The sequence below is a fragment of the Pseudovirgaria hyperparasitica genome (assembly GCF_010093815.1).
Source record: "Pseudovirgaria hyperparasitica strain CBS 121739 unplaced genomic scaffold EJ05scaffold_12, whole genome shotgun sequence".
NCBI classification, from domain to species: Eukaryota; Fungi; Ascomycota; class Dothideomycetes; order Acrospermales; family Acrospermaceae; genus Pseudovirgaria; species Pseudovirgaria hyperparasitica.
Window position 1 is genome coordinate 406,368 of NW_022985560.1, and position 22,363 is coordinate 428,730.

Genomic DNA, 22,363 nt, shown 5'->3' on the forward strand with positions numbered 1-22,363 from the left:
GCGACGCTAGCATAATGCTAGTATATATTGGGCTAGAGTCGTACGGAATCCCTCTTTCGAGGTAGAGGGTGAGCTCAAAAGGGCGAAGAGTCAGACAACGCTTTCGCGTTTCCTGTTGTCACCTATTTGAAATTGAGGCTTTTAGACTGCTTAGACGCTCTTCGCGTGAGGTCATTTAAGATGTCTCAAATCCGAGTCGCAGCGTGCCATCTGTCACCGATTGTCTTCTCAGCACGAGCGACAACAGACAAATGCATCGCAGCCATCAAAACAGCTGCTAAGAACGCTACTGGCCTTGTCGTATTTCCAGAATCGTTCATTCCCGCGTTTCCCGTATGGAGTGCATTGCAGGCACCCACTGACAACCACGACTTCTTCAGACTCATGACGTCCGAGTCAGTGGTCGTCTCCAACGGCAAGTATGTTGACGCCATACGAGAAGAGGCAAAGAAGAACGGAATCATGGTTAGTCTCGGCATTTCTGAGAGATTAAGTAGCAGAGATGGGACGCTATATAATTCGAATCTACTCATCGGTGCAGACGGCGGAATACTCGCCCATCACAGGAAGCTCGTGCCAACGTTCTTCGAGAAATTGACCTGGGCCCCTGGAGATGGTGCTGGACTAGTAGTGCCTCAGACGCCCTTTGGACGTATTGGAGCCTTAATATGTGGTGAAAACACAAATCCACTTGCCCGCTTCTCACTGATGGAGCAGGGAGAGCAAGTTCACATCAGCACTTTCCCTCCGATCTGGCCAACGCGAGTACCGTCTACGTCTGCTTCGTCGGGCAAAAACTATGACAACGTTGCTGCAAACAGAACACGAGCCGCTGGTCATTGTTTTGAAGCAAAGTGCTTTGGTCTTGTTTGCTCAGGATACCTGGACAATGCGTCGATTGAAAAGATCTCCTCCATGTCTACTGATCAGGCCTTCATGCGAGATGCATTGGCTGGCTCTCCGCGGGCAGCAACGTTTTTCTTGGATCCTACTGGGGCTGCGAAGAATGGATATACGGTTGACAACAGAACAGGCGAGCAGAAGGTGGTCGAGTACTTGCGGGACACGGAGAATGTCTTGTACGCTGATCTCGATCTAAATGAGACAATCGAAGGCAAGCAGTACCATGACGTTGCAGGTGGGTATCAGAGATTCGATGTGTTCAAGTTCGAAGTCAATCGGTCCAGAAGGATAGGAACGTAAAGTTCCAAAGTATTGCTACTAGTGTTATGCGTCGATCACCTAAAGATGTGTTTGTTTTGTCCACGAAGTGACTCCCGACACGCCACACTGAATAATTTTCTCACCAAAATGATCGCAAACGCCTCTTGGGATGCATGAACCAGACTCTAACAGACTCAGAACCTCTGCCCCTGTTGTGACCTGGCTTGTTGCTGCTGAGCCAACATTTGGGGTGTGAAGTTTCTGCCGGTCATGAAGAACTCTGTCTCAGGGTTCATATCGAATTGTGTTGTTGAGGTCAATCCTCCTCTGATGCTCTGCTGCTGCTGTTGCTGTAGTGTTGAATGCGACGGCACCGAGAACTCCTTCGACTGTGTCGCAGGACTCTGATGTGCCTTCACGCTCCAGCCACTATCAATCTCCCGCTGCTTGCCGAATAGCTCTCGCAACGAAAGCTGTCTGCCCATAGCTACGCTGTCCGGCTCGTCTTCGTCGAGTTGGTTGTTTTCTTCCTTACCGTACCCATTTTTCTGCTTCGCCATCTCTGCGGCAGAGAGTACTTCGGCCTGTGCTCGACTCTTGTCTGCTCTTTCCGCACACTCCTGAATGGCTTTCGCCATTTGTAGGTGCAACCCTTCAGTGCTCGTCTCATCCTCATGAAAAACGTACAGTCCATGCACAACCATCTCACCGTTCTCATCCATACTTTCATCCTGTAGCATAATGTACGGCTCTTCCCATTGTACACTTTCCGCGGTCTTCACTTCGACCTCGAAGTTTTCTAATCCTCGTCTATTCAACACAATCACGCTATAGCGCACTACACCAAGCTCATTTGGGGTCAGCTCGCAAACAAATATGGTGCCCTCAACGCCGGACTTGATCCACCCAGAGGTCGAGTGAGAATATGCGTAGACCGTGGCATAAGGTGCGATAGCGAGGATAGATGTTATGGAAGGGTTGTAGCGGAGTAGCACGGAGTGGTTGAGTTCTTCATTGGAACGAGGCGGAGGAGGGGGGTGTGTTGACATTGTGGGTGCGTCGGTCTCGTAGTCCGAGGGTTGAGGCAACGGTTGCGAACCTTGATTATGCTGCTGACGCGTTTTCTTGCGCGTTGACATAATGCAAATAAATGTTCGTGTTATATGGTCCAATGTGAATATGAACGAAGTGGAGCTACAACTGTCCAGCCCTACAAAACGGAAGCACAAGCGTCCGTGCTTTCTACACTGGCTAAAGATTTCCAGACCTCATCGTCATCATCCATTGCTGCTGCCGTAATCCCCACGCAGTCTTCTTGCTATTTTCGCAGAGCACATTCAGTCGTTTACTGAGCAGACTTTTTTCGTCGCCATGGGCTGATTCACTCTAGATACAAATGATTATACTTTCGATTGTGTAGACCCCACTTGATGTTCTACGACCTTTGTACCCCGCGATGTCAAACTCCCGTAGCTCCAGGTCCAACTCCAGGTCCAGCTTGCGCCCGGAGTCACTAGAACAGGATATTCCTGGGGCATTTCCCTCTGGAGCTCAAGCCGATGGTCCAAGTGCTGAAACTTCTCATCACACGTTGCAACAAGCTATCTATGCGAGACGGGCAGAATTCACAAGACAGAAGAGCATAAGGATCAAGGTTGGGACTTGGAATATTGCTGCTCTAAAAGGGACCGATGAAGATATTTCTGGATGGTTCATCAAGGGAAAGGGTATCAGTGAGGGCTTATCGGGCTTAAAGCTCGACGATGGCTCAGGATACAATGTTTCGAAACTACCCGAAGGCGCCATAACGAAGGCAGAGTCGGCCGAAGATCAAGAAGCAAGGAGCTCGAACGAAAAGAGCACCCTTCCAAGAAATGACCCGTCCGCATTGCCCAGTGGTGATGAAATTGGGCTGTACGTGTTAGGTCTTCAGGAAATCGTGGACGTGAGCTCGGCCACAGAAGCTCTACGGCCATACACAGACCCGGCGACTGGGAATCGGTTCAAGACAGCTGTAGAACATGCCCTACCCACATATCAGCTCGTGTCCGAACAACAGCTTATAGGAATGCTACTCTTAATCTATGCCGCTCCGGATGTCACACCGCAAATAAGCGCCGTAAGCACCACGAGTGTAGGAACAGGACTAATGGGCTATATGGGCAATAAAGGCGCTGTCACGAGTCGAATTTTACTAGGCGAAACAACAAGGCTTGTATTCGTGAACTGTCACATGTCAGCTGGTGCCGACAAAGCAGCGTTAGATCGAAGAAATTGGGACTGGCAGCAGATTATGTCGAGAACAAAGTTTGATCCTGTTCCAAATCCTACCGGCATACCAAATCTCACAAACGAAAGCCTTGGCGACGAGGACTTTACTTTCTGGTTTGGAGACTTGAACTATCGTTTGACCGGCATGCCAGGGGATGACATTCGTCGATTACTCACACTTCATATCCGTAACGAATACGGGCTGCCACGAGACTCCACAGGTGGTGCAATTACCCGTTCGTCGTCAGGTACCACAGACACAGACTCGACACTCTCGGTTGGAGACAGGTTCTCAGATTCCTCGATGACCGTTCTCGATCCTGAAGTACTACCACCGCTACAGGATCCAGCTTCTTTGGAGACTACACTCTCATCGCTTTTACCTCACGATGAGCTACACCAGCAACAACTTACTCAAAAGGCTTTCTACGATGGCTGGCAGGAAGGCAAAATTGAGTTTCTTCCTACATACAAATATGATGTAGGCTCCATCGGGCAATTCGACTCTAGCGAGAAGAAACGATGTCCTTCGTGGTGCGATCGAATCCTATATAGAACCCGGAAGACCCGTCTCGCCGCTGAAATGAAAAGAAAAGACGCTGAAGAGACGCGAAAAAAGGACGCCGATATGAAAGCCAGGGGTATGGACCACGCAGGAGATGATGATAACGTTCTCTTCGATTACGACCCTGATCATGACGCCGACAATGAATATGGTGAATTTGCAGAACCAGAGCTGGAGCTTGTCAATACAAAGGACGGACATCAGGACACTATCTTCCAAGAATACTACACGTCACACCAACGCGTGCTATCTTCTGACCACAAACCCCTGGATTCGGTATTTAGACTCATCTACGACTCGGTCATACCTGAGCTCAAAGCCAAAGTCCACCAGGAAGTTGCGAAAGAGCTTGACCGTGCAGAGAATGAAGGTAGACCTTGTGTCACGATGATCGTAGATCGTAATGAAGGGCTCGACTCGGACGTTATGAGTGACGATTTTGACAACGACTTCGAGGGTGTAAATTTTGGTGACATACGTTACGCACAGAGTAAGACACGCTCGGTGACTATCGCAAACACAGGTCGTGTGCCAGCAACGATATCGTTTGCGGATCGTCCGTTCGTCAAGGGGCAAAACCAAGGACCAGCTCCACCTTGGCTCTCCGTGTATTTTGACCGTGATCCAGACATAATAGATCCGAAACTACCTCTAGGAATCAAGGATCATTATACTATCGAGCCCGGAGATTCCAGTACAGTCGAGCTGACTCTAAAGGTTGCGGTCATGGAGCTTGTTCGTTCTCTTAATGAGGACGTCTCTAACATTGATGACATACTCGTTCTACGCGTCGAAAATGGCCGAGATCACTTTCTTCCCATACGCGGTCGTTGGCTCAAGTCTACCTTTGCTCAATCTATCGACAAATTGATCAAAATTCCAGAGGGAGGAATCCGCAGGCTACAAGGACAAAAACCCCAATCTACATCAGCTGCGAGTACTCCTGGTAATACTACGACGCATTCGAAGGGCAACGCTGGGGTAATGTGGTCGACTCCCCGAGAACTGTTCCGGCTGACGGAAAGCATAGAAGTCTTAGTTGAACGCGTCATCGCGGAATGGGACATGATGACTCCTCAGCAGCAGCCTCAAGGAGACACCTCAGGTACTGCCACGGTTGTAATCGAGTCACCTCCATGGTACCTCCATGCTGCATGGCCATTTGTAGAGGACAGTTGGACACTCACGACTGTCGATGTTCGAGACAGGCTTAAATGCCAGCTATTTGAGGCATTGGACACCGATTCGCGCTTCGACTCGGTGTTCGTACCAGAGACTACACCTTTACATCGGCTTGAAGTCTTCGCTGAAACTCTGATGCTCTTCCTTTCCTCCCTTGTCGACGGAATTATACCTGCGTTAACGTTCACACAAATCGAGACCCACTTCGCTACATGCGATATTTCCAAACAACAGTCACATTCAATTGACGATGAACGAACTGCTCTCCTCGAAATACTTGCCGCCTCTTGCCCAACACATAATGTCAGCTTTATGCTCCTCACCACAATGCTCTCGCGCCTTATGTCGGAGTTAAGCACCTATAGGGCAAGTTCAAAGGAACCCGGAATTCCAAATAGCCCAAAGAAGACACCATCGCATCTACCTCGAAAAAGCCTGAGTTTGGATCCGCAGCATGCACGGACCCAGATCGTTCGTAGGAGTCTTGCGGCGCTGTTTGCAGATATGATGGTAAGAATGGAGGACCCGGACAAGGGCAAGGATAAAGAAAGGAAAATGAGGCAAGACCGGAGAGTCCGGTTTGTTGAAGTGTTTCTGGGCGATGGTGAGGGTGGCTTCTGAGTTATGGCAGGGTTGGGGTGCGGATTTGTCTTTGGATCGCAAATGGATGGAGCTCGACCTGTGAGGTGATACCCTTATCGAATTAATGACATTAATGGAGCATCGATATACTAAGAGGAACTTGGTTTACAGACAATGTTTTGTGTAGGATCATGTCTACTACAAATAAATCAATAATATAGTTTCCATTGTCGCCCTCGCCACTGCGCTCCTGTATAAGCTGGGCGTGTCATCATAACCGGCTCCAAGAGAGCTAGTAACCGTCCGCTTCGCCGATTTCAGAAATTCTAAAAGTTGGCACAGCTCAGTGTATGACTATGAGTACTTTCCGCTTGGCACTCCGTATTTGGCGGAAACAAACTCTCCGTCGAAGTTTTTACAATGTAGAGCACATCATTGGGCTGTAGGAGCAATCGTGCTCGACATGATTCTAATTTCCGCTGTGTTGTATACCTCCTGTTATACGTCATCCATGAAGTCTATGTCCTTCATCCACCCTTCCGGAAAATTCTGTCCAGACAACAACACACTTACCCACCATACCGCGTTGTATTACCGTGGCTAAAGCCCAAGGTCGTACTAGCAATGCATGAAGAGAGACAACTAGTTGCAGATATACTCAGGACCTTTCATTAACTCATATTCACACGTCACTTTCACTGTCTTATCATTATTACGACACCCTGGTTCGCGCCATTTGCTACAGTAGGGAACAGCTACTGTCTTCCATTCTATTTCCTTAGCTTTAATTTCATTGTTTACTTTGCTCAGTGCTATTTTGTGTATCGTCGGAGTACGATCTTCCTTTCTCGTGTTGCTGTTGTTTATCATCCTCTTTCGAGCTTTGACTCTACGTACTTGATCTCGTGGAGCCGATGGACAGAAGTGATTCCACTGCAGTCCATTTGTATGGGTTTTAATGTCCACCCGTCTTGTGCCAAGCCAAAGATCTCAATCATCGTCAATTTCGGGAAGTTCGAGAGGTTCGAGAGGTTCGAGGTTCGAGGTTCGAGGGTCAAAACGAGTAGACAGCGCATCGAGAGGATGAGATAGACAGCGAGACCTTTAGACACACGGTAATGTCGACGGTGGGAATAAAGGGTATCAGGCAACGGTACCTTGCTGCTCTCACACAAAGTGACGTCGTTGGGTGATGGTGCGAGCTGTGCTAACAGCGCCACAGTGAAAAAAACCACTCTAATTAATACCATATATATATCATATAAAAGCTGGGTAATCATCGATCAGAGGAATAAGTATTCGGCCAGGCGGTCGTAGGGGGATCGAGAGAGTACGAACCCCCGGGTTCGGATCTGCCCTTCGGTATGTTGTTTCTCAATTGAATTTTTTTCAGCAAATTTGAGTATACACCTTTTCGACCAACTCTTTTTCGGGGCAAATCGTTTGGTGATCTCATATCTGAGAATCTTGAAAGCTAGTTTTTCCATCGCCATCTGCAGGGATGATACTGGTTTTGCTCAAAGCGTAGGCAGAGCTGTACGGCTGAGCTCGCTACCGGTCATGTAGCTTTCCCCATGTCTTTAGTGAACTGTTTCTTGTCGGTATTGGGATTTCCGCGTCAGATTGTCTGTATGCATGATGTATTGCAGTTTCGTCTCCGACTGCCTCGGATATTCTGCTTGACAGTCTATGTCCTGTTCGAAATGTCTTCAGAAATTGTTGGATCCCGGCCTTGTCTTTCATGAAAATCTTAGACGTCCATGTTCCATTGTCGCGTCTCTCCTTGCACAATGTATTTTCATCGGTTCGCGTTACAAGAGGGAATATAGCTCCAGCGATACCACATCCCAACAGTGAGCCCTTTATAGGGGCACTTTATCTGGTCATCTCTTCGGGCTATGAGGAGTTTACGACCATTGCATTTTAATGGAGAGCGCATACTGGGCCTTCAGTCGTAGCCCCGAGAACAAGCGCTTGGAGTAGGTGCTAAATAATGTACTTTGACTCCGCATACAGAGGACATTCTCCATTTATTAGAGAGGATATGAGAGGATATTTAGTGGCAGGATGCTTAATGGTGGTATCTACTTCCAAACATGTGAAATAATGTGTAGAGTTATTTGTTGGATATATACAGCCTTCTGATACACTCATAGCAGATACATGATTCACTCCGCTCAGGTCCTAGCCACCATCTTACCAATTTTTATATCGGACTCGGAATGACCCAGTACTTGTCCCAGGTTATAAAGCAGCGCGAAGGAGGCCAACATTGCGTAACTGGCCGCATTTTCCGTCGCGCCCTTGGTGTCGAGGGCTAGAATGTTACGCCAGGTATATGGGTAGCTTTTGATTTTGTCGTTTGCCGCACGTATCATCTCACGGAGTAACAGGTAGCTTAGGACGGGGTATGATCGATCTGGTGCCACGAATCTGTGTAATGACTGTCTATCGGAGACTTGATTCAGCGTGTCCTTTATTCTGCGAGGAGATCTGTCAAGCGGCCCCTGGCATAATGTGATGGATCGCCGGAAGTCTGGTGTAGCCAGCCATGGGTTGCGGATAGAAGCGTATACGGCAGTGTTAACAACCGGGCTATGGCACGGCTGATGGCCATGGAAGATCAACCCGCTCTTCATGCTCATCCAGGCCCGATCCGCCGGGATCCGGTCCCAGCCGATTAGTGGCTTTAGTCGTTCGGACATGGGTTCCCAGTTTGCTCCATTGTCGCAATGAATCAGTAAGTTTGCTGCGATATTCGACTCCGTCATTTGATCAAACTCTAGGATCACTCCCAAGACCTGTACCACCCTTTCAAGGACGTTCGCATATTCGGGATCAGTAGGTTCGACTTTGAAGATGCTTTTGAGGGGTTGTGCCATGCCAGGGGGGACTCCGGACGTTAAAGTCAAATAATAACGAGCCAGAGCAGCACTCTTGTATGCCTCAGTCATTGATGCTCTTATCCTGCCTAAGTCGGCTTTTTCATAGCAAGTTTGGTCGAAAGCGAACGTCCAGCCCGAGGAAGAAGGAATGAATAAACCCAGTAACACTGCTGCGAGCAGCGTCACCGTACGAGGTAAGAACATAAGTGATAAGAGTGAGAGACAGAGAGAGCCCTTCGGGTTGCAAAAGAAAGGTCGTCAAACTGTAAAGAGCTCTCACTGCTCAATATAACCAAGGCAGTGCGTTTGGTATAAGGACCAAGACCTGGTCTGTCCTAACAATATGAATACGTTAGGACAATCGCAAGCATCTAAGTGACCTTATACAAATTCCCAGCCCATGTCCGGGCCGTAAAACTTATTGCCCGGATATATAAATAGTAAAATCTTCATGTTCTAGTATTCGCGCAATCAAAATCATTATTGTCCTTGATACACGCCTAGATGTGACTGTTGGAAAAGCGCTACGGCGATAAAATGTGCAAGGACCATTGGGCGGTCGCTTTGTGTCACTTATGCCAGGGTATGTTCAATTAAGCCATAGCACGAAAGTCTTCATCCAGTACTGCCTAGCATCTTAAGCGGCTTAAGATTTTAGTTTTAGATTGGGATTAGAGCCAAGAAGATTTAAATCCCTCAATACTCTGCGACATTTATTAGAAAAACCGCAAGTACAGGTCGTAAAGCCCCATCAGAATATGATTTTAAACACTCACTTGGCAGGTATACCTATGCTTCTACACAACTTAGTTCTTTTAGACAGCGTGTTATAGTGTCCGAATATATCTTCAGGTCACTGACTAGTATTTAAAGATAGATAGGGCACTCCATTAAGGCGCCAAGGCAGCACAAATCCTTAGGAACAAGACTTCACTTTCATTCTAAGATGCTTCAATAAACACGTTTCATAGCTGAACAGATACGCTCAATCGCTGAATCACTCTGTCTTCCACCCGATACAACACCATGTACATCAAATTTTCAATGACCTTGCATTAGCCCTGACATGTAGACTAGTGACCTTCAATGGATATTCTTCAGCCCTGCGGCAATCCATCCCGAACATTCTGATCTTGGCATGACCACGTCGTGGAGGGTTACCAGCCAGGTTCCGATCAAAGCCTTTACCCACACATGATTATATAGCTCAAGACGACCGAGCCTCTATGTTGCCAAGAATGTTTTCAACACTATTATTCTTTTACGCTCCGCATCAAGTCTCCCGGTATGACGTTCCTGATGTATCTACAGTTTACTTGGCATTAGAACCTTGTAATTTCAGTCCTTAATACACCCTTTAAGCCGTTTCACATTGGCCGAAATGACCACAGCACAGTCATAATTTCTCTCTCACTCAGAGCACCACTTTTCTTTGTTCCCGCCGGCGCTTTTACCCGTTCCTCCAACCGCCGGAGCACTTGGATTTGCTACTCCGTGCCGACTCCAATGAGATTTATAACTGGGTTATCGACCTTGTTAGTTGATACAGGCAATCTACTTTATGGCTTAAGTTTGCATCTAGGAATGTATCATTGCTCAGCGTTCAGACTTGTGTCTCAGGTACTCCCTACGAACTATCCACAGCACAAGCTCATCTTCATCACTGTCGAATTTCCAGCCTAGTCTGCCATACAGTGTATACAATGTAGAGTGAACCAAAGTCGCAATGGCTATACTACTAGCCTGCCAATCGCGGAGCGCTCTGAACGTCATCAAACGATGCAGATGAGCAGCCATACAGCCCACTTCCGGTGTTACGCCAAACCAGATCTCTCATTAAAAGTACAAGTGGTCCCAAGTCCTCAAGCGAGGACTACCATCATATCGCGAGCTCAGCTCGTCAATCTTCATGCGCTCATGCAGTCATTGCCCCCAATCTGCTTTTAGTGGGTACGGTCTAAAGGATTGCAACGCATTATAAATGTCGTAGAGGGGGTTCAAGCTTTGTAGCTGTCGGTGGCGCTTCGACTGCTGGCGCTCATACGCGGGGCACTGACTGGCAGTACAGGCTTGGGCTTGTTGTTTTGCTGGAGCTTAGCGATGGCGTACACGATGCCACTGACGAAGCCGACAAAGATTGCAGATACAGAGCCGAGAGTAACGGGGGTGTCGAAGAATATGAGTCCGCTCAGAGCGATGGGCAGCTTGTTCAAAGCGCCCACCATGGAGTAGGTTGTAGAGGATGTAGTACGGACACACCAGGCGGATGTATAGGAGATGAAGACAGTCGAGAGACCGGAGAATATCCAGGATATGGCAAGCGTATGGCGCGACTCCACGGGGAAGTTCTTCTCGATGTTCGCGCTCGACCAGTCCTCCATGAAAACGGAGGCGACAAGGAGGACTGGGATAGATAGGAGGTTATTGTAAAACATGGCTGGGAACGGTCAGTACTATCAAGCATCGGAGTCGGAGTGACGTATCATACTATCGAAGTCTTTGAAGTTGGTAAGCTTTATGCGCTTGCGCATTCCCAGCACATAGCTGGCACTGCAAAAGCAGTTTAACCCCATCCAGATGTAGCCAGCATTGAGATTGGAAACCTCAGTGCTGGCGTTGAGAGAGCTAGTTAGCGCGTGCTGAACATCCGCCCATGCAGCAATCACAGAACTGAGAACCATCAGGCCGAACGAGAAGAGGGCCATGCCGGTAACACTTCCACCGAACCACAGTACCTCGCCGTATGCAATCAAAATGATTGTCAGGTTCTTGAAGATCGTGTAAACTGGGATGGACAGGTAGCGCATTGCTTTCATGCTGGTATAGATCATGCCGATGAGGAGAAGCGTGATGGGAAACCCTGGTGTACATTAGCTTTGTATCTCTTGAGAGCCGGTCTGAAGATTGGACAGGCGTACATCTCTTCGCCTCATCGGTCTTGAAGTCTCGGTATGTGATCAGTCCTCCAGTCTTGCAACTCTGTATCGCGACAACACACACAATCGACTATGAGGCGTCAGCATTCTCTTCAAGGCATTGAAGTGCAGGACCCGTCTTACTTGTACGGCGAGCAGGAAGAATGTCAAGTTGAACCCTGAGCCTGAGACTACGAATTTGTTCGTCGTGGTCATCAAGATTGAAGAACCACAGTAAGCCAGTACTGGTAAAATTGGGTTATGTGCAACACTGCCTGCGACAGGCCGTGGAGATGCTGCGCGCGGAGCTGTTGCATTGGCCGGTAGGTCTCCCCGCTTCTTCTCGTCTGCCATTATATTTGGTCGGGATCTATCGTCGAAGTTGCTTCGTGGTGGAATAGAGGGTCTCGAGTCTGACAAGTGCTCGATCAGTCCAAGGTTAGGTGCGACGTCGTATGCTTGGCTGGAATGCCGGCGCGTTGCAGCGAATGGGGGAGGAACGAGCGGATTGGGACAGCTGAAGCCAGAGAGAGGCGAACGACGTGAAAGAATGAGAGGAAAACGTTGGACGCGAAATAAGAGAGACGTGGATATGGATAGATCGGAAACAGTACCGGCGTGGGATAGCCTGGCCTAGCCGGGTAAGTCCTGCGCGCTGCACTGATATGGCCGGGGATGGATGGATTCAACGTCAGCGTCCGGTAATCTGCCGGCCCCTTTTTCCTCTAATGATTTAATCCCCTTTGATGACCATACCAGGGGTGGATATTGTCCACAAACCGAGGTTGAGGCTGGAGATGTGTGGCGGTTCATCCACGGTACATGTGAAGGATGCAAATACTAACACCGGTACTGGCGCTGGTTGGTGTTTGGAGCGCTGTTGTTTGTGAATATACTTTCATTATCGATGTTTGTGAAGCTGATCGGGTTTTGGAGACGACGTGCTGGTGGTGAGGACACAGCACTGCTCACTAGTGCGTGGAGGTGCTTAGAGTAGGTGTACGTACTTCCAATTGTCTCTACGTACAACACCCTGCACGTTCTTACGCAGCTGCTACGAATCTCCACTGCTTGATTGCGCGTCACCGTTGACAGACGGGCACAAGACGCTCAACACAGTTCATCTACGAAAGTATGCCAGAGTTAGATGCCAAGGTCGCGTCAGTCTTGGACCGCGCAGGCCCTGACTCGGATGACGAAGACGCTCTGATTGCCAGCCTTGAGAAAGATGAGGATGCGTCGCTCTCAGCGTTTCGCGAGCGGCGTCTGCAGCAACTCCATGAAGAGGTTAATCGAGCAAAAGCGTTGCGCAGTTCCGACCATGGCACGTTCCTCGAGGTGAAAGATGAAAAGTCTTTAATGGACATCACCACTCAGACAAAGCTTTGCGTGGTGCATTTCTTCAAGCCAGACTTCAATAGGTGCGGAATAATGGACCGTCATCTCGAGGTAAACATGCATCATTTGCATTATTGCACATTCGTTGATTTCGAGAGCAGACCCTTGCACCAAAACATTACGATACACGTTTCCTCAGAATCAATGTCGAGAACGCGCCGTTTCTAGTCACTAAGCTGAAGGTCCAGGTACTGCCCTGTGTGATCGCATTCATGGACGGCAAACAAGTCGACCGCATTATTGGTTTTGAAGGACTTGGGTACACGCAGGACTCTTTTACTACTAAAGATCTGGAGTCTCGTTTACTAGAAGCAAACGTACTCGTGCGATCCAAGCTTGGTGATGAGGAAGCAGCCAGGAGAGGCTTCCAGCCAAAAAAACAGGTCACTGAATACGAAGATGACGATGATTGGGATTGAGCTCTTGTACGCTGTGTCTCTGTACGGAGTGGGCGCTGGTGTATCGTCGCTTAGAACTAGGTGGCGCTGTGATCAGCTTGTTCGTTCATCATATATCCACACATGTTACACTGGCAGACTTCTGGCGCGATTCAACATACGGTCCCGAGACACTGGTCGGCGACTATGCTGCCACGTATAAGGCTGCAGCTATCCTCCGATTCGTACTATGTACCGACCAACAGACACTGTGGATCTACATGTAGAACGGAGCGTGTGAGACCCGATCAAGCAGCGCCCTGACCTCTGACACGAAACTACATCGAGGCACGATGGTCCAAATTCAGATTCTCATTTAGGTAGGCCCTGCTCCAAGGTCAATCATTACCTGTGCAAAATTGGCTTCATGATTGCTCCTGGTAGCGGACACTAAGGAAAGGAAACACAACTCGCAGACTTTGTCAAGATTGTCTGGTCGAAGCAGACTGTCGAATTCGATTCTATGTACTTGAAATTTCAATCTTCTCAAACCACGAACATACTCAAACCTTGTTCCAGCTGTCAAGTTGCTCGTCGTCATTCCCGGCGCTTAGGATTCCCGCGATGAGAGATACTGCTTACGAAAGCCATTCTCATCCGTCTCCTTGCCCCTATTCAACGGCGTCCACTTCGGCTCGTCCTGAAACAAGCGCATTGCCTTTGTATAATTCTGCTCATCCGTCGTGAATCGATGATATATGCCCGCCGGCATTATCATCAGGTCAAACTTCTCCAACTTGATCCGCACCCAATCATCCTCTTTTCCCCGCACGTCAAAGTACCCTCCGCCATCCAAGATGTATCGGATCTCCTCATCCTCGTGCAAGTGCTCGTGGAAGAAGTTCTTAACCTTCTCCTCGTACGCATCGCCCATGGTCGTCGGCGAGATTGTGACTTCATCGCGATTCTTGTAATTGCGGCCGGCAGCGAGGGCGTTTACATCGTCGAGAGACGGGTAATTATAGTGCAGTATGCCCAACTTGGAGAGGTATTCGGAGGGGACCTCGCGACCGGAGTCGTGAGGGGCGCGTTGGTCGCCCTGCATGTTAATGTCAGCCATAATTTTTCTTCAACGAGTGCGCTTGCGATCGAGGAAAGAATGGTGGTGGCGACATACGGGCTCGTTATCATACCAGTATGCCTTCATCTTGAATATGCTGATGAGATGTCTTATTAGGATAGCATGAGCTTGTGAGGCTGTTTGGAAGATTTGGTCAGGGACCGATGATGCCATTGCCATACGCCCAATGGATAGCCTTGGATGCCTAATTCTGCTTAGGTCCGTGGTAACCCCGCATGGATCCGTGCGTTTCTTGCTCAAGAGTCAACACTCGTGTCGATTGATGACATTTCATTCGTCAAAAAAAGGTCGTTCAAAACAACAGACCTGACTGGCTGCTGATTGATATGCGTTTTTACTGCGGAGACATCACTCGGTCTTGACGATGCTGAAGCTGCAAAGAACGGCGGCGATGTTGGGAAGATCGTCCATATCACCCAACCTTCCTGGCGCGCTGTAAGTTTGCGGCACGGGAGGGAGATTGGAATAAAAGACAAGGTCTCGTGACGTCCTGCGCAAGGCTCGCGATTGAATGAGTCCGAACAACATGCCAGGCTTGCCAGTTGCATTTCTGCCGATCCTCTAGATCTTCAACTGACCAGTCACTTGTCAGGGATCTCGATACAGACGGGCATAGGAGTTTGAAGCCGAGATCCTACGGCTTAGGCATGAGAATCTATTTGTGGCCCCCCTGCATTTAAGGCCAAAGGTTGATTCATCACCAACACAGCCGACTGCAGCCATCCATTCAACCAGCACTGAGAAGAAGAAGAGGCAGATGCACACGCAATACTGAGTCCACGGCGCACAATAGCAAATATGGGATTGTCACCTCAAAACGTGGACAGCAAATTCGCCTATTCCTTCTGTGCACCCTTTCATCTCTCCTTCCTCGCTCTCATCATCACCAGTAACAGACAAGTCAGACAAACATCTACATGCCAGCCTTATCGAGCACCAGGCCTAGGCCCAAGTCCCCAATGCCTGGTTTCACCTTCAGTGCTGGGCCACTCGGAAGCTCCGCTCCACCCTAATGCGTAGCGGGCCTCTTCTTCCCCTTCCGGCCGCCGTGACACTTTTCCCCCCACACACAATTCTCCACCCCTAAGGCAGCCAGTCCATCCAAATTTCGCATAAGCATATAAGAATTGCTTTGCTTGCTCGCACACCAGCCAAAGAAGAACACGACGTCGCACACTCACATTGCCGTACCGGCCAAACATAGCACGCCATGCAGCTCGCCAGCTGGTCTTATGGAAGCGCCCCAGATACACCGTCAGCAGCACATCGGATCGGCAGGCTGCACACAAGTAAAGTCTGCGATCGATTGGCACGTTTTGACTGTGCCCGGAAAGGCTCGTCACTGGCTTTCGCTGACGACCCTTGGGGCGGCGCGGGCGGATTGTTGTTTCGGTCTGCGCGCTGCAGGTAACCAGGAAGCTGCAGTAGTGGTGATGTAACGTAAACGTGCATGCGTGGTGGCTTGATACTGATGCTCCTTATGGTCCATCCCGTTTGGACTGCGCCGCATATCAGAAGACTCCCCAAGAGGAAGAGATATGTGCGTGTGTACTGGTGCGCACGCAAGGGCTGTACAGTATGGATGCAGATCGTGGCGCTTGTGCACTGTGCTTCGTTGTGTGATTCATTTTTCTTTGGGAGGGGAGAGTCATATGTACCCTTGTTTGGTGTATTTGTTTGTGGGTGCTGTGCTTGATGTCTCTCTGCTTTAAGTACGAACGAGATTCTCTCTGTGGCAGTCTGGTCCAACGTCATTTATCGCTATATCTTGTTGAAACAACACTATCCCTCGTGGATCTCCTTTTCTGCTGAACTTGCAGTGAACATATATCCTCTCCCTGCTACCACCAAGCTCATGCCCTCCGGAGTCTCCAAGTCTCCATACAAGAGTCCAAATACATCCTCATCATCCAGCATGTCGGACCTCCTCTCCCCATCCACGTCCAGCAGCGGCTCAACAAGATCCACAAGCAGCACAAAGGTCGTATGCCGTTCTGGGATCGGCGGCAGAGGCAACTACCGCAAAGTCTGTGCCTCTGAAGTCCCACCCATGCCAGCCTCATTCACATTACCGCCTCGACCACAGCGCAACTACTCGTCGGGCATTGGCGGAGCTGGAAACCACCATTCATCAAACAACCGGTCTCTGCTCGACATGGAGGACCAGATCGAGCGCGACCGCGTTTTCAAGGGGCGTCCGAAGAATCGACACTATGGCATCGGTGGATTTGGCAACTTCGTCGATAGCAGCCATAGCGGATCCGGCACTCGGACGCGGACGCCTTCATCCTCGGCCTTCAGCAGCGAGCCTCTGCCATATGGAGCACTCGATTCACTGAGTCGAAAGTTATCGAGTACATTTTTGAGACGCAAAGGATCGACAACGTTTTCGAGCACCTCCTAGGGAATTATATTCAGCTGTCTGCTACATGTACATTCTTTTCACTCGCAATAAGTCTATTTTATGACGAGACATTGGAGTGACCTTTCGTATGATCGGTTTTTACTTACTCGCCAAATACTTTCCTCGTAATATGTGTTCGTGGGCATCATGCTGGCATTTTGTTTTAATACACAGTCTCTACAAACACCATCATGAGGAAATTCCATGGTATAGCTACTAGGCCGTCTAGTGCCATCAGATTGCAAGTCCAAACTGAACCCTGAATCTGCGACGACCCAATTTTCGTGTCACCTTGTGTCATTGAACGTGCTCATTTCTTGATGACAAGGTGGCATGCATTCAGGATTCGATGACGAATGCTTATGACATGATTAGTCCTTCGTCTCGATCCCAAACTCCTCTTGCACTTCCTTGATTCGTACACCACGTGAATCAGCAATCAGTCCCATGAGTCCCATGCCAATGTCGCGCATTTCGTTGTACTCGTGTAGTAATTTGATGTGCCGCTTAGTCACAGATGTTGCCGCAGCCATAGCAGTAGCTTTATCCATGTCCTTAGGGTCGATTCCAGGCTTTAGGTGATCCTTGACGCCAGGCAATGACGCAAGAGCCCGCAGGAGTTTGTCACGCTCGGCCTCAAGGGTATCGATGGTAGCTTGCTGAGCTGCAAAGCGAGACTGAACTGCAGTAGGTTTTGTTGGTGATGGGTACTGCTGCGTTGATGCTGAGGTAGTGAAAGAATCCGTAACCTGTGTTTCTTGGGTGCCTGGTGTCGCTGTCGGTCGTACATTGGAGCTAGCTGAGAATCTCTTTCTGGTGTCAGTCTCGTTCCGCTCTGTTGTTGCTTTAGTGTTATCTGCAGTATTGCCAATCCCCAGCCCACCTGCGTGATATGCAGCATCACTGGCGGACCCAACTTGCGTTATTTCAACTGCAGTCAAAGTTGAGTCGGCAAGCTTTTGCTCATCAGCTAGACGATGCTCTGAGGATGCAACATCATGTTGGTGAGTTATCTCCCGCTGAAGATTACCAAGATTTTCTTCTGAAGCCTTCGTTCGCACAGTAGAACTATCATGCGGAGTCGTGGTCCTGTTAGGGATTGACTGACATGAGCTTGATGAGAATATGACAGTGTCATCAGCAACCGCGTCGCGGTCGAATGATTGGCAATTGGTGGCTATCCCGCGTTCTGGTGCGAACAACAGTTCATCATCGTCCGTATCTTCGTCGTTACGAACAATACACGAAGATATACCCGCTGTTGGGCCTTCATTCTGATCGCTCTCAGCTGTAAGATGATCTTGTCGGTCCATCGTATGCTGAATATGTCCGTTAGTCTCTACCAGTTCTCCAGGGCTTTCTGACACATTGCCAATCTTCACAGGAGAGGTGTCATGGTCGGAGATGTCTTGTGTTCCGGCTGGTGTCTCAGGAATCTCGCGCACATTCACTGAACGTAGAATACCATAATCCTGAAGCAATTGATCCTCTTCGGCACCTGTGTTCATCGTGGGTTCATGCGTGCTGAAGATCGTCATTCGTTAGGGTACTATTCTTGGTCATAATGCCAAGACGCTAATCAGCCAGTTTTTCAGCAGTCGCCCAACTAAAAGGTTAAGTTATCCTGGCGTGAATTCGTGGTAATTAGTCAAGATACCGCGGATTCTATCAAAAGGAATAGGATATTTTTTCACATATAAGAGTGCGGAAAAGCCTGAGATGGGAAACTTAACTTATATTCAAAGTCCGAACCGAACTCTGCACTGTACTTTTCGCTGTTTACGAACGTGCGTATTTCATAAAAATGTAATTACATAGCCATATATATGTTGGTCTACAAAAGGCAGGTGTTGAGTACCTCTTTACGGATAGAAATACTGCGAGTAGCCTTGCCTTTAGACATTACATCAGCCCGCGTCAGGGAGAGATTTTTACACGTTCGTTCATCCTTGGAGGCCTTTGCTAGCGCCTGTTGTTGCAATCTTCATTACTAAGAGCTTCTACAGATCCAAATATATAGAGCAGCACCAGACGAATTGCTTCTCTTAGAAGCGCATGTGAGTAAAAATCATGGCCTTGATGCAGTTCATGCACTGTCCTACATATATACGACAATATGATCCAAGGTCAGGCTGCGTTCGATTGGCATGACTTTGTTTATATATAGGCAGCCACGCATCACACAGGCATTTCGACGGAGGAAACAGGCATGTCCGAGAGGTAAAGGGTGACGGACGGGAGCAGACCTAGAACGCGAATTAATTGCCAGAGCAACAATGCAGAATAATTATCCATAACAGTTGTCGGGCAGGACTCTGTAGAGTGACAAGTGAGAGGCGCGTGTACGTCTCGTAAGGCTGTAAAGTAACTAGGGAGGCTTGGCTGACCTTACCGGAAAGCGGCGGCGACATCTTACGCCTTTCCACTCCCTACGCTACGACCTCCTCTTTAACGTCTCTCTATCAAGTCGAAGGAGATCTACCAAGGGCAGCGCCTTACACGCCACTGGATTCGTCCCTTCGAGTTTCAAGAACCTTTGCCGGAGGTTTGGTGTTACTAATTAGGCTCCATACACCTCCGCATCTGCCATGTTGCGCAACCAATATGGCAGGCTGTCACAAGGCCTGGCCGTGATCCTCCTCACAGGCCCGGTGACAGCACACGAACACCATATGGACAAGATTCCGGAAGGCTCAGCGATATCCGTGGACCCTATCGTATGTTGCTGGACGCGTGTGGTATATGCATAGGCGAATTACTGACCAAGATACAGGACTCCATACTATGGATGCACATCATCTTACAGACATTTGCTTGGGGTGTCTTGTTCCCAACAGGAATGGTTCTCGGGGTATGCCAATCTGAACGAAGCGTACCGAACGAGTTACTAAATCTGCATAGATGATCAAATCACGATGGCACGTCCCCCTCCAAGTGATCGCGTCCGGCATGGCAGTAGTTGGATGGTTCCTCGGCCACAAACACAAAGGCCGACAGTTCTCAGCGAACGTACATCAGGCTTACGCTCCGAGTTTAATGATGATGCTCATTGCGCAAGCCGCCATGGGCATATACCTAAAGCTCCACCTAGAGAGGGGCATTCACGGCAAGATCAGGAGATATTTCGTGAGTTTGCATGGGATTCTGGGCAAAATGATGCCACTCGCTGCCTGGGTACAAATGCTGTTCGGCGGCATCACTGCGCTTGGGTTTTGCAGGGCTGAGGGCGATCACACTGGTCAATGCTTGGCACATTTCATCATGGGCAGTGCCTTCATCGCATACGGAATTGTCCTGACCATCCTGTTACTTGTTGGACAATTCTGGCTACGCCGCACAGGAAGGAGCCAGGAGTTCTTCGACTCGCTAATCATCGCCGCTTGGGGTTGCGTCAACACGTTCACCGAGCATCGATGGGGACACCCGTGGGGTCACAATGATCTGCAGCACACCTCAATGGGCATTGTCTGGTGGTGCGCAGGTCTCGTGGGTATCTGGCTCAGCAGAACCAGATCTGGACGTCCAAAGAGGAATCTTCTACCTGGCATAGTGCTCATTCTGACCGGATATGCCATGTCTGCTCATCCTCAACACCTACCGCTCTCTACAATGATTCACACGATATTTGGTTACACCTTGATGGGTGCAGGTGTCACCCGTATTATCGAAATTTCCTTTGTTGTCAAGGATCGACAGACATTTTCTGATGACGACTGGCATGAGCCAAACAGCTTCCAATACATTCCGTGCTTTGTAAGTGGTCCTATGTCGATTCTATGGCTACATAAAATAATACTGATAATACACAGCTCCTGTTTGCGTCCGGCTTTCTCTTCATGGGCGCAACAGAAGAGCAAATGCAACTCCTGTCCGATGCCGGGGTCACGCATGTCTCTTACATCCTAATACTGTACAGCTTTGCGTTCCTCATGTTCCTCTGTATGTACCATCAGCCACGCTTATCTTCTTGCAAACGCTGACTTTTCGCAGTTGTCAACATGCTTCTGACCCTATATGCCTCCCATGCTTTCCCAGAGAAGAAGAAACCCGACACAGAGAACCAGGTACCACGTATGAATGGCGCGGCCAATGGGCATATTCGCGCCAACGATCGGAGAGTACAGGATGCTGAGGAGTTTGAGCTTCACGGACTCATGTCCGATGATGAGCCAGATAGTCCGACTCTCGCAGAGACCAAGGAGGGACGACACGCTGACTGAGCCTGGACATCTCCTTTCCCAGCTTACTTTCAGTCGCGGCAAAGGCGTTCTTGTGTCTATACCTCTTGCATAGCTCTTCTCCACTGTAGCTTCTTTGAACAGCCACATAAATGGCTTGCTCTTTCTCTCATACACCAGCCTCAATCTTCTCCAACAACCCAGCAACTCTTCCTCCAGTGCCCCTAATTATATCCTGATCTCGCGCTCTCATCCGTCCCAGCACATACTTCGAGACATCCTCACTCGTCCGGCTCTCCGGCCTCCCAATCCCCACCCCAATCCTCACAAACTCTTTCCCATGCGTCGCCAATATACTCTTAAGCCCGTTATGCCCTTTATGACTGCCCTCCTTGCGCATCTTCAACTGACCCACACCCAACTCCAACTCATCATGCAACACAACCAACACCCCATCCTGCCGCCCATTCTTCCACTTGCGGAACGCCTTTGCAATACTCGGCCCAGACGTGTTCATATAGCTCGGACATTTGAACAACGTCCAGTCGCGCGAGGAGCTACCACCACCGCCCGGGTATGTGCATGCTCCGTCGGCACTGGACCCGCTGAATGATACTCCGCTGCTCGCGTGCAGTGTCTCGAGCAACATGTGGCCCGCGGAGTGGTATGTGTGTGCGAAGGCCGCGCCGGGGTTGCCGAGCGAGGCGATGAATAGTGGGCGCAGCTGTGCTGGGGTGGGCATTTTGGGGGGTCGTAGGATTTGAGTAGGGAGAGCGTGAGCGTGAGCGTGAGCGTTCTGCGGCGGGTGTTGCGTGACGGGTGGTATGGAGGTGGACGGGGATGTGCAGCGAGACGTCCGCTGTGCGCGCCGGGCTTTGCGTACTGAGCTGTGGGAGAGGGCTGGCCCGGAGGGTGTGAGTGGGAGCTGAGTTGTGAGTGGTTGAGGTGGCGATGTGGTTGTGGTGTGTGGGGAGGCTGGACAGCGTTGAAGTGAAGATTGGCGAAGCGCGCTTGGGCCATGTGGTTTTGTAGTGGTGATCATGGCGCCGGGATGCTCTGCTTCGATAGTAAGGCTTGCGACTGCGCGCCGAGAGAGAGGAATGGATGTAAGAAAGACATGAGGGTGCAAGAGGGTCTTTGAGGGTTTGAATAGTGCATTTGTCAGAGGGCTGTGTGAAGAAAATATCCAGATGCGTCATCGGGACTCTGCTTAGCATTGCGCCTCAGGCATCGATGAGCGGAATAGGTCACCGTTCTGAACGCTCGCGTCTGACTCACACAAGAGAATTCCAGTGCAGATT

At 49.5% G+C, this 22,363-nt stretch overlaps 12 protein-coding genes across 12 annotated transcripts; 6 read left to right on the plus strand and 6 right to left on the minus strand.

Annotated features, from left to right (window-relative positions):
- Positions 1–180: 180 nt before the first annotated feature.
- On the plus strand, positions 181–1,203 carry EJ05DRAFT_502379 (carbon-nitrogen hydrolase; the record flags this gene model as incomplete). The annotated part of the gene is made up of 1 exon (XM_033747246.1): positions 181–1,203. The coding sequence occupies one exon, from the start codon at positions 181–183 to the stop codon at positions 1,201–1,203; it is 1,023 nt and encodes a 340-aa protein (XP_033598356.1).
- Positions 1,204–1,280: 77 nt separating this feature from the next.
- Positions 1,281–2,368, minus strand: EJ05DRAFT_81661 (PH domain-like protein). The gene has a single exon (XM_033749991.1). It carries the CDS (start codon positions 2,301–2,303, stop codon positions 1,359–1,361), a length of 945 nt encoding a protein of 314 aa, XP_033598357.1. The 5' UTR covers positions 2,304–2,368; the 3' UTR covers positions 1,281–1,358.
- EJ05DRAFT_467357 (DNase I-like protein) lies at positions 2,349–5,803 on the plus strand (the record flags this gene model as incomplete). The annotated part of the gene is made up of 2 exons (XM_033742841.1): positions 2,349–2,891; positions 3,003–5,803. The coding sequence occupies exons 1-2, from the start codon at positions 2,621–2,623 to the stop codon at positions 5,801–5,803; spliced, it is 3,072 nt and encodes a 1,023-aa protein (XP_033598358.1). The 5' UTR covers positions 2,349–2,620.
- Positions 5,804–6,451: 648 nt separating this feature from the next.
- Positions 6,452–7,248, minus strand: EJ05DRAFT_477970 (uncharacterized protein). The gene has a single exon (XM_033744353.1). It carries the CDS (start codon positions 7,012–7,014, stop codon positions 6,631–6,633), a length of 384 nt encoding a protein of 127 aa, XP_033598359.1. The 5' UTR covers positions 7,015–7,248; the 3' UTR covers positions 6,452–6,630.
- A 638-nt stretch (positions 7,249–7,886) lies between these two features.
- Positions 7,887–9,353, minus strand: EJ05DRAFT_477971 (uncharacterized protein). The gene has a single exon (XM_033744354.1). The coding sequence runs from the start codon at positions 8,851–8,853 to the stop codon at positions 7,942–7,944; it is 912 nt and encodes a 303-aa protein (XP_033598360.1). The 5' UTR covers positions 8,854–9,353; the 3' UTR covers positions 7,887–7,941.
- Positions 9,354–10,546: 1,193 nt separating this feature from the next.
- Positions 10,547–12,057, minus strand: EJ05DRAFT_82040 (GDP-mannose transporter). The gene is made up of 4 exons (XM_033749994.1): positions 11,709–12,057; positions 11,568–11,655; positions 11,138–11,509; positions 10,547–11,086 (listed from the first exon to the last, which is right to left on the minus strand). Exons 1-4 carry the CDS (start codon positions 11,916–11,918, stop codon positions 10,647–10,649), a joined length of 1,110 nt encoding a protein of 369 aa, XP_033598361.1. The 5' UTR covers positions 11,919–12,057; the 3' UTR covers positions 10,547–10,646.
- A 443-nt stretch (positions 12,058–12,500) lies between these two features.
- Positions 12,501–13,638, plus strand: EJ05DRAFT_82111 (thioredoxin-like protein). The gene is made up of 3 exons (XM_033749995.1): positions 12,501–12,563; positions 12,671–13,013; positions 13,064–13,638. Exons 2-3 carry the CDS (start codon positions 12,699–12,701, stop codon positions 13,379–13,381), a joined length of 633 nt encoding a protein of 210 aa, XP_033598362.1. The 5' UTR covers positions 12,501–12,563; positions 12,671–12,698; the 3' UTR covers positions 13,382–13,638.
- A 16-nt stretch (positions 13,639–13,654) lies between these two features.
- On the minus strand, positions 13,655–14,696 carry EJ05DRAFT_477976 (1,2-dihydroxy-3-keto-5-methylthiopentene dioxygenase). The gene is made up of 2 exons (XM_033744355.1): positions 14,517–14,696; positions 13,655–14,438 (listed from the first exon to the last, which is right to left on the minus strand). The coding sequence occupies exons 1-2, from the start codon at positions 14,544–14,546 to the stop codon at positions 13,950–13,952; spliced, it is 519 nt and encodes a 172-aa protein (XP_033598363.1). The 5' UTR covers positions 14,547–14,696; the 3' UTR covers positions 13,655–13,949.
- Positions 14,697–15,806: 1,110 nt separating this feature from the next.
- Positions 15,807–16,256, plus strand: EJ05DRAFT_82030 (uncharacterized protein). The gene has a single exon (XM_033749993.1). The coding sequence runs from the start codon at positions 15,931–15,933 to the stop codon at positions 16,174–16,176; it is 246 nt and encodes an 81-aa protein (XP_033598364.1). The 5' UTR covers positions 15,807–15,930; the 3' UTR covers positions 16,177–16,256.
- On the plus strand, positions 16,056–17,102 carry EJ05DRAFT_477977 (uncharacterized protein). The gene has a single exon (XM_033744356.1). It carries the CDS (start codon positions 16,396–16,398, stop codon positions 16,882–16,884), a length of 489 nt encoding a protein of 162 aa, XP_033598365.1. The 5' UTR covers positions 16,056–16,395; the 3' UTR covers positions 16,885–17,102.
- Positions 17,103–19,472: 2,370 nt separating this feature from the next.
- On the plus strand, positions 19,473–21,204 carry EJ05DRAFT_518510 (uncharacterized protein; the record flags this gene model as incomplete). Its single annotated transcript, XM_033748695.1, has 5 exons — positions 19,473–19,601; positions 19,658–19,735; positions 19,786–20,637; positions 20,694–20,823; positions 20,875–21,204. 5 exons carry the CDS (start codon positions 19,473–19,475, stop codon positions 21,102–21,104), a joined length of 1,419 nt encoding a protein of 472 aa, XP_033598366.1. The 3' UTR covers positions 21,105–21,204.
- EJ05DRAFT_82165 (peptidyl-tRNA hydrolase) lies at positions 21,049–22,313 on the minus strand. Its single transcript, XM_033749996.1, has one exon. The coding sequence runs from the start codon at positions 22,102–22,104 to the stop codon at positions 21,232–21,234; it is 873 nt and encodes a 290-aa protein (XP_033598367.1). The 5' UTR covers positions 22,105–22,313; the 3' UTR covers positions 21,049–21,231.
- Positions 22,314–22,363: the final 50 nt, after the last annotated feature.

Bases quoted from the DNA above. Each gene is read 5' to 3' on its own strand.
- EJ05DRAFT_82030 (XM_033749993.1), top strand. From the start codon at position 15,931: ATGCGTGGTGGCTTGATACTGATGCTCCTTATGGTCCATCCCGTTTGG.
- EJ05DRAFT_477977 (XM_033744356.1), top strand. From the start codon at position 16,396: ATGTCGGACCTCCTCTCCCCATCCACGTCCAGCAGCGGCTCAACAAGA.
- EJ05DRAFT_477976 (XM_033744355.1), bottom strand. From the start codon at position 14,546: ATGAAGGCATACTGGTATGATAACGAGCCC. The intron at 14,439-14,516 runs GTATGTCGCCAC...ATTAACATGCAG, and splicing joins ACTGGTATGATAACGAGCCC to GGCGACCAACGCGCCCCTCA.
- EJ05DRAFT_82111 (XM_033749995.1), top strand. From the start codon at position 12,699: ATGCCAGAGTTAGATGCCAAGGTCGCGTCAGTCTTGGACCGCGCAGGC. The intron at 13,014-13,063 runs GTAAACATGCAT...TTTCGAGAGCAG, and splicing joins TAATGGACCGTCATCTCGAG to ACCCTTGCACCAAAACATTA.
- EJ05DRAFT_81661 (XM_033749991.1), bottom strand. From the start codon at position 2,303: ATGTCAACGCGCAAGAAAACGCGTCAGCAGCATAATCAAGGTTCGCAA.
- EJ05DRAFT_82040 (XM_033749994.1), bottom strand. From the start codon at position 11,918: ATGGCAGACGAGAAGAAGCGGGGAGACCTACCGGCCAATGCAACAGCT. The intron at 11,656-11,708 runs GTAAGACGGGTC...GACGCCTCATAG, and splicing joins TCTTCCTGCTCGCCGTACAA to TCGATTGTGTGTGTTGTCGC. The intron at 11,087-11,137 runs GTATGATACGTC...GACCGTTCCCAG, and splicing joins CAACTTCAAAGACTTCGATA to CCATGTTTTACAATAACCTC.
- EJ05DRAFT_477971 (XM_033744354.1), bottom strand. From the start codon at position 8,853: ATGTTCTTACCTCGTACGGTGACGCTGCTCGCAGCAGTGTTACTGGGT.
- EJ05DRAFT_82165 (XM_033749996.1), bottom strand. From the start codon at position 22,104: ATGATCACCACTACAAAACCACATGGCCCAAGCGCGCTTCGCCAATCT.
- EJ05DRAFT_477970 (XM_033744353.1), bottom strand. From the start codon at position 7,014: ATGGTATTAATTAGAGTGGTTTTTTTCACTGTGGCGCTGTTAGCACAG.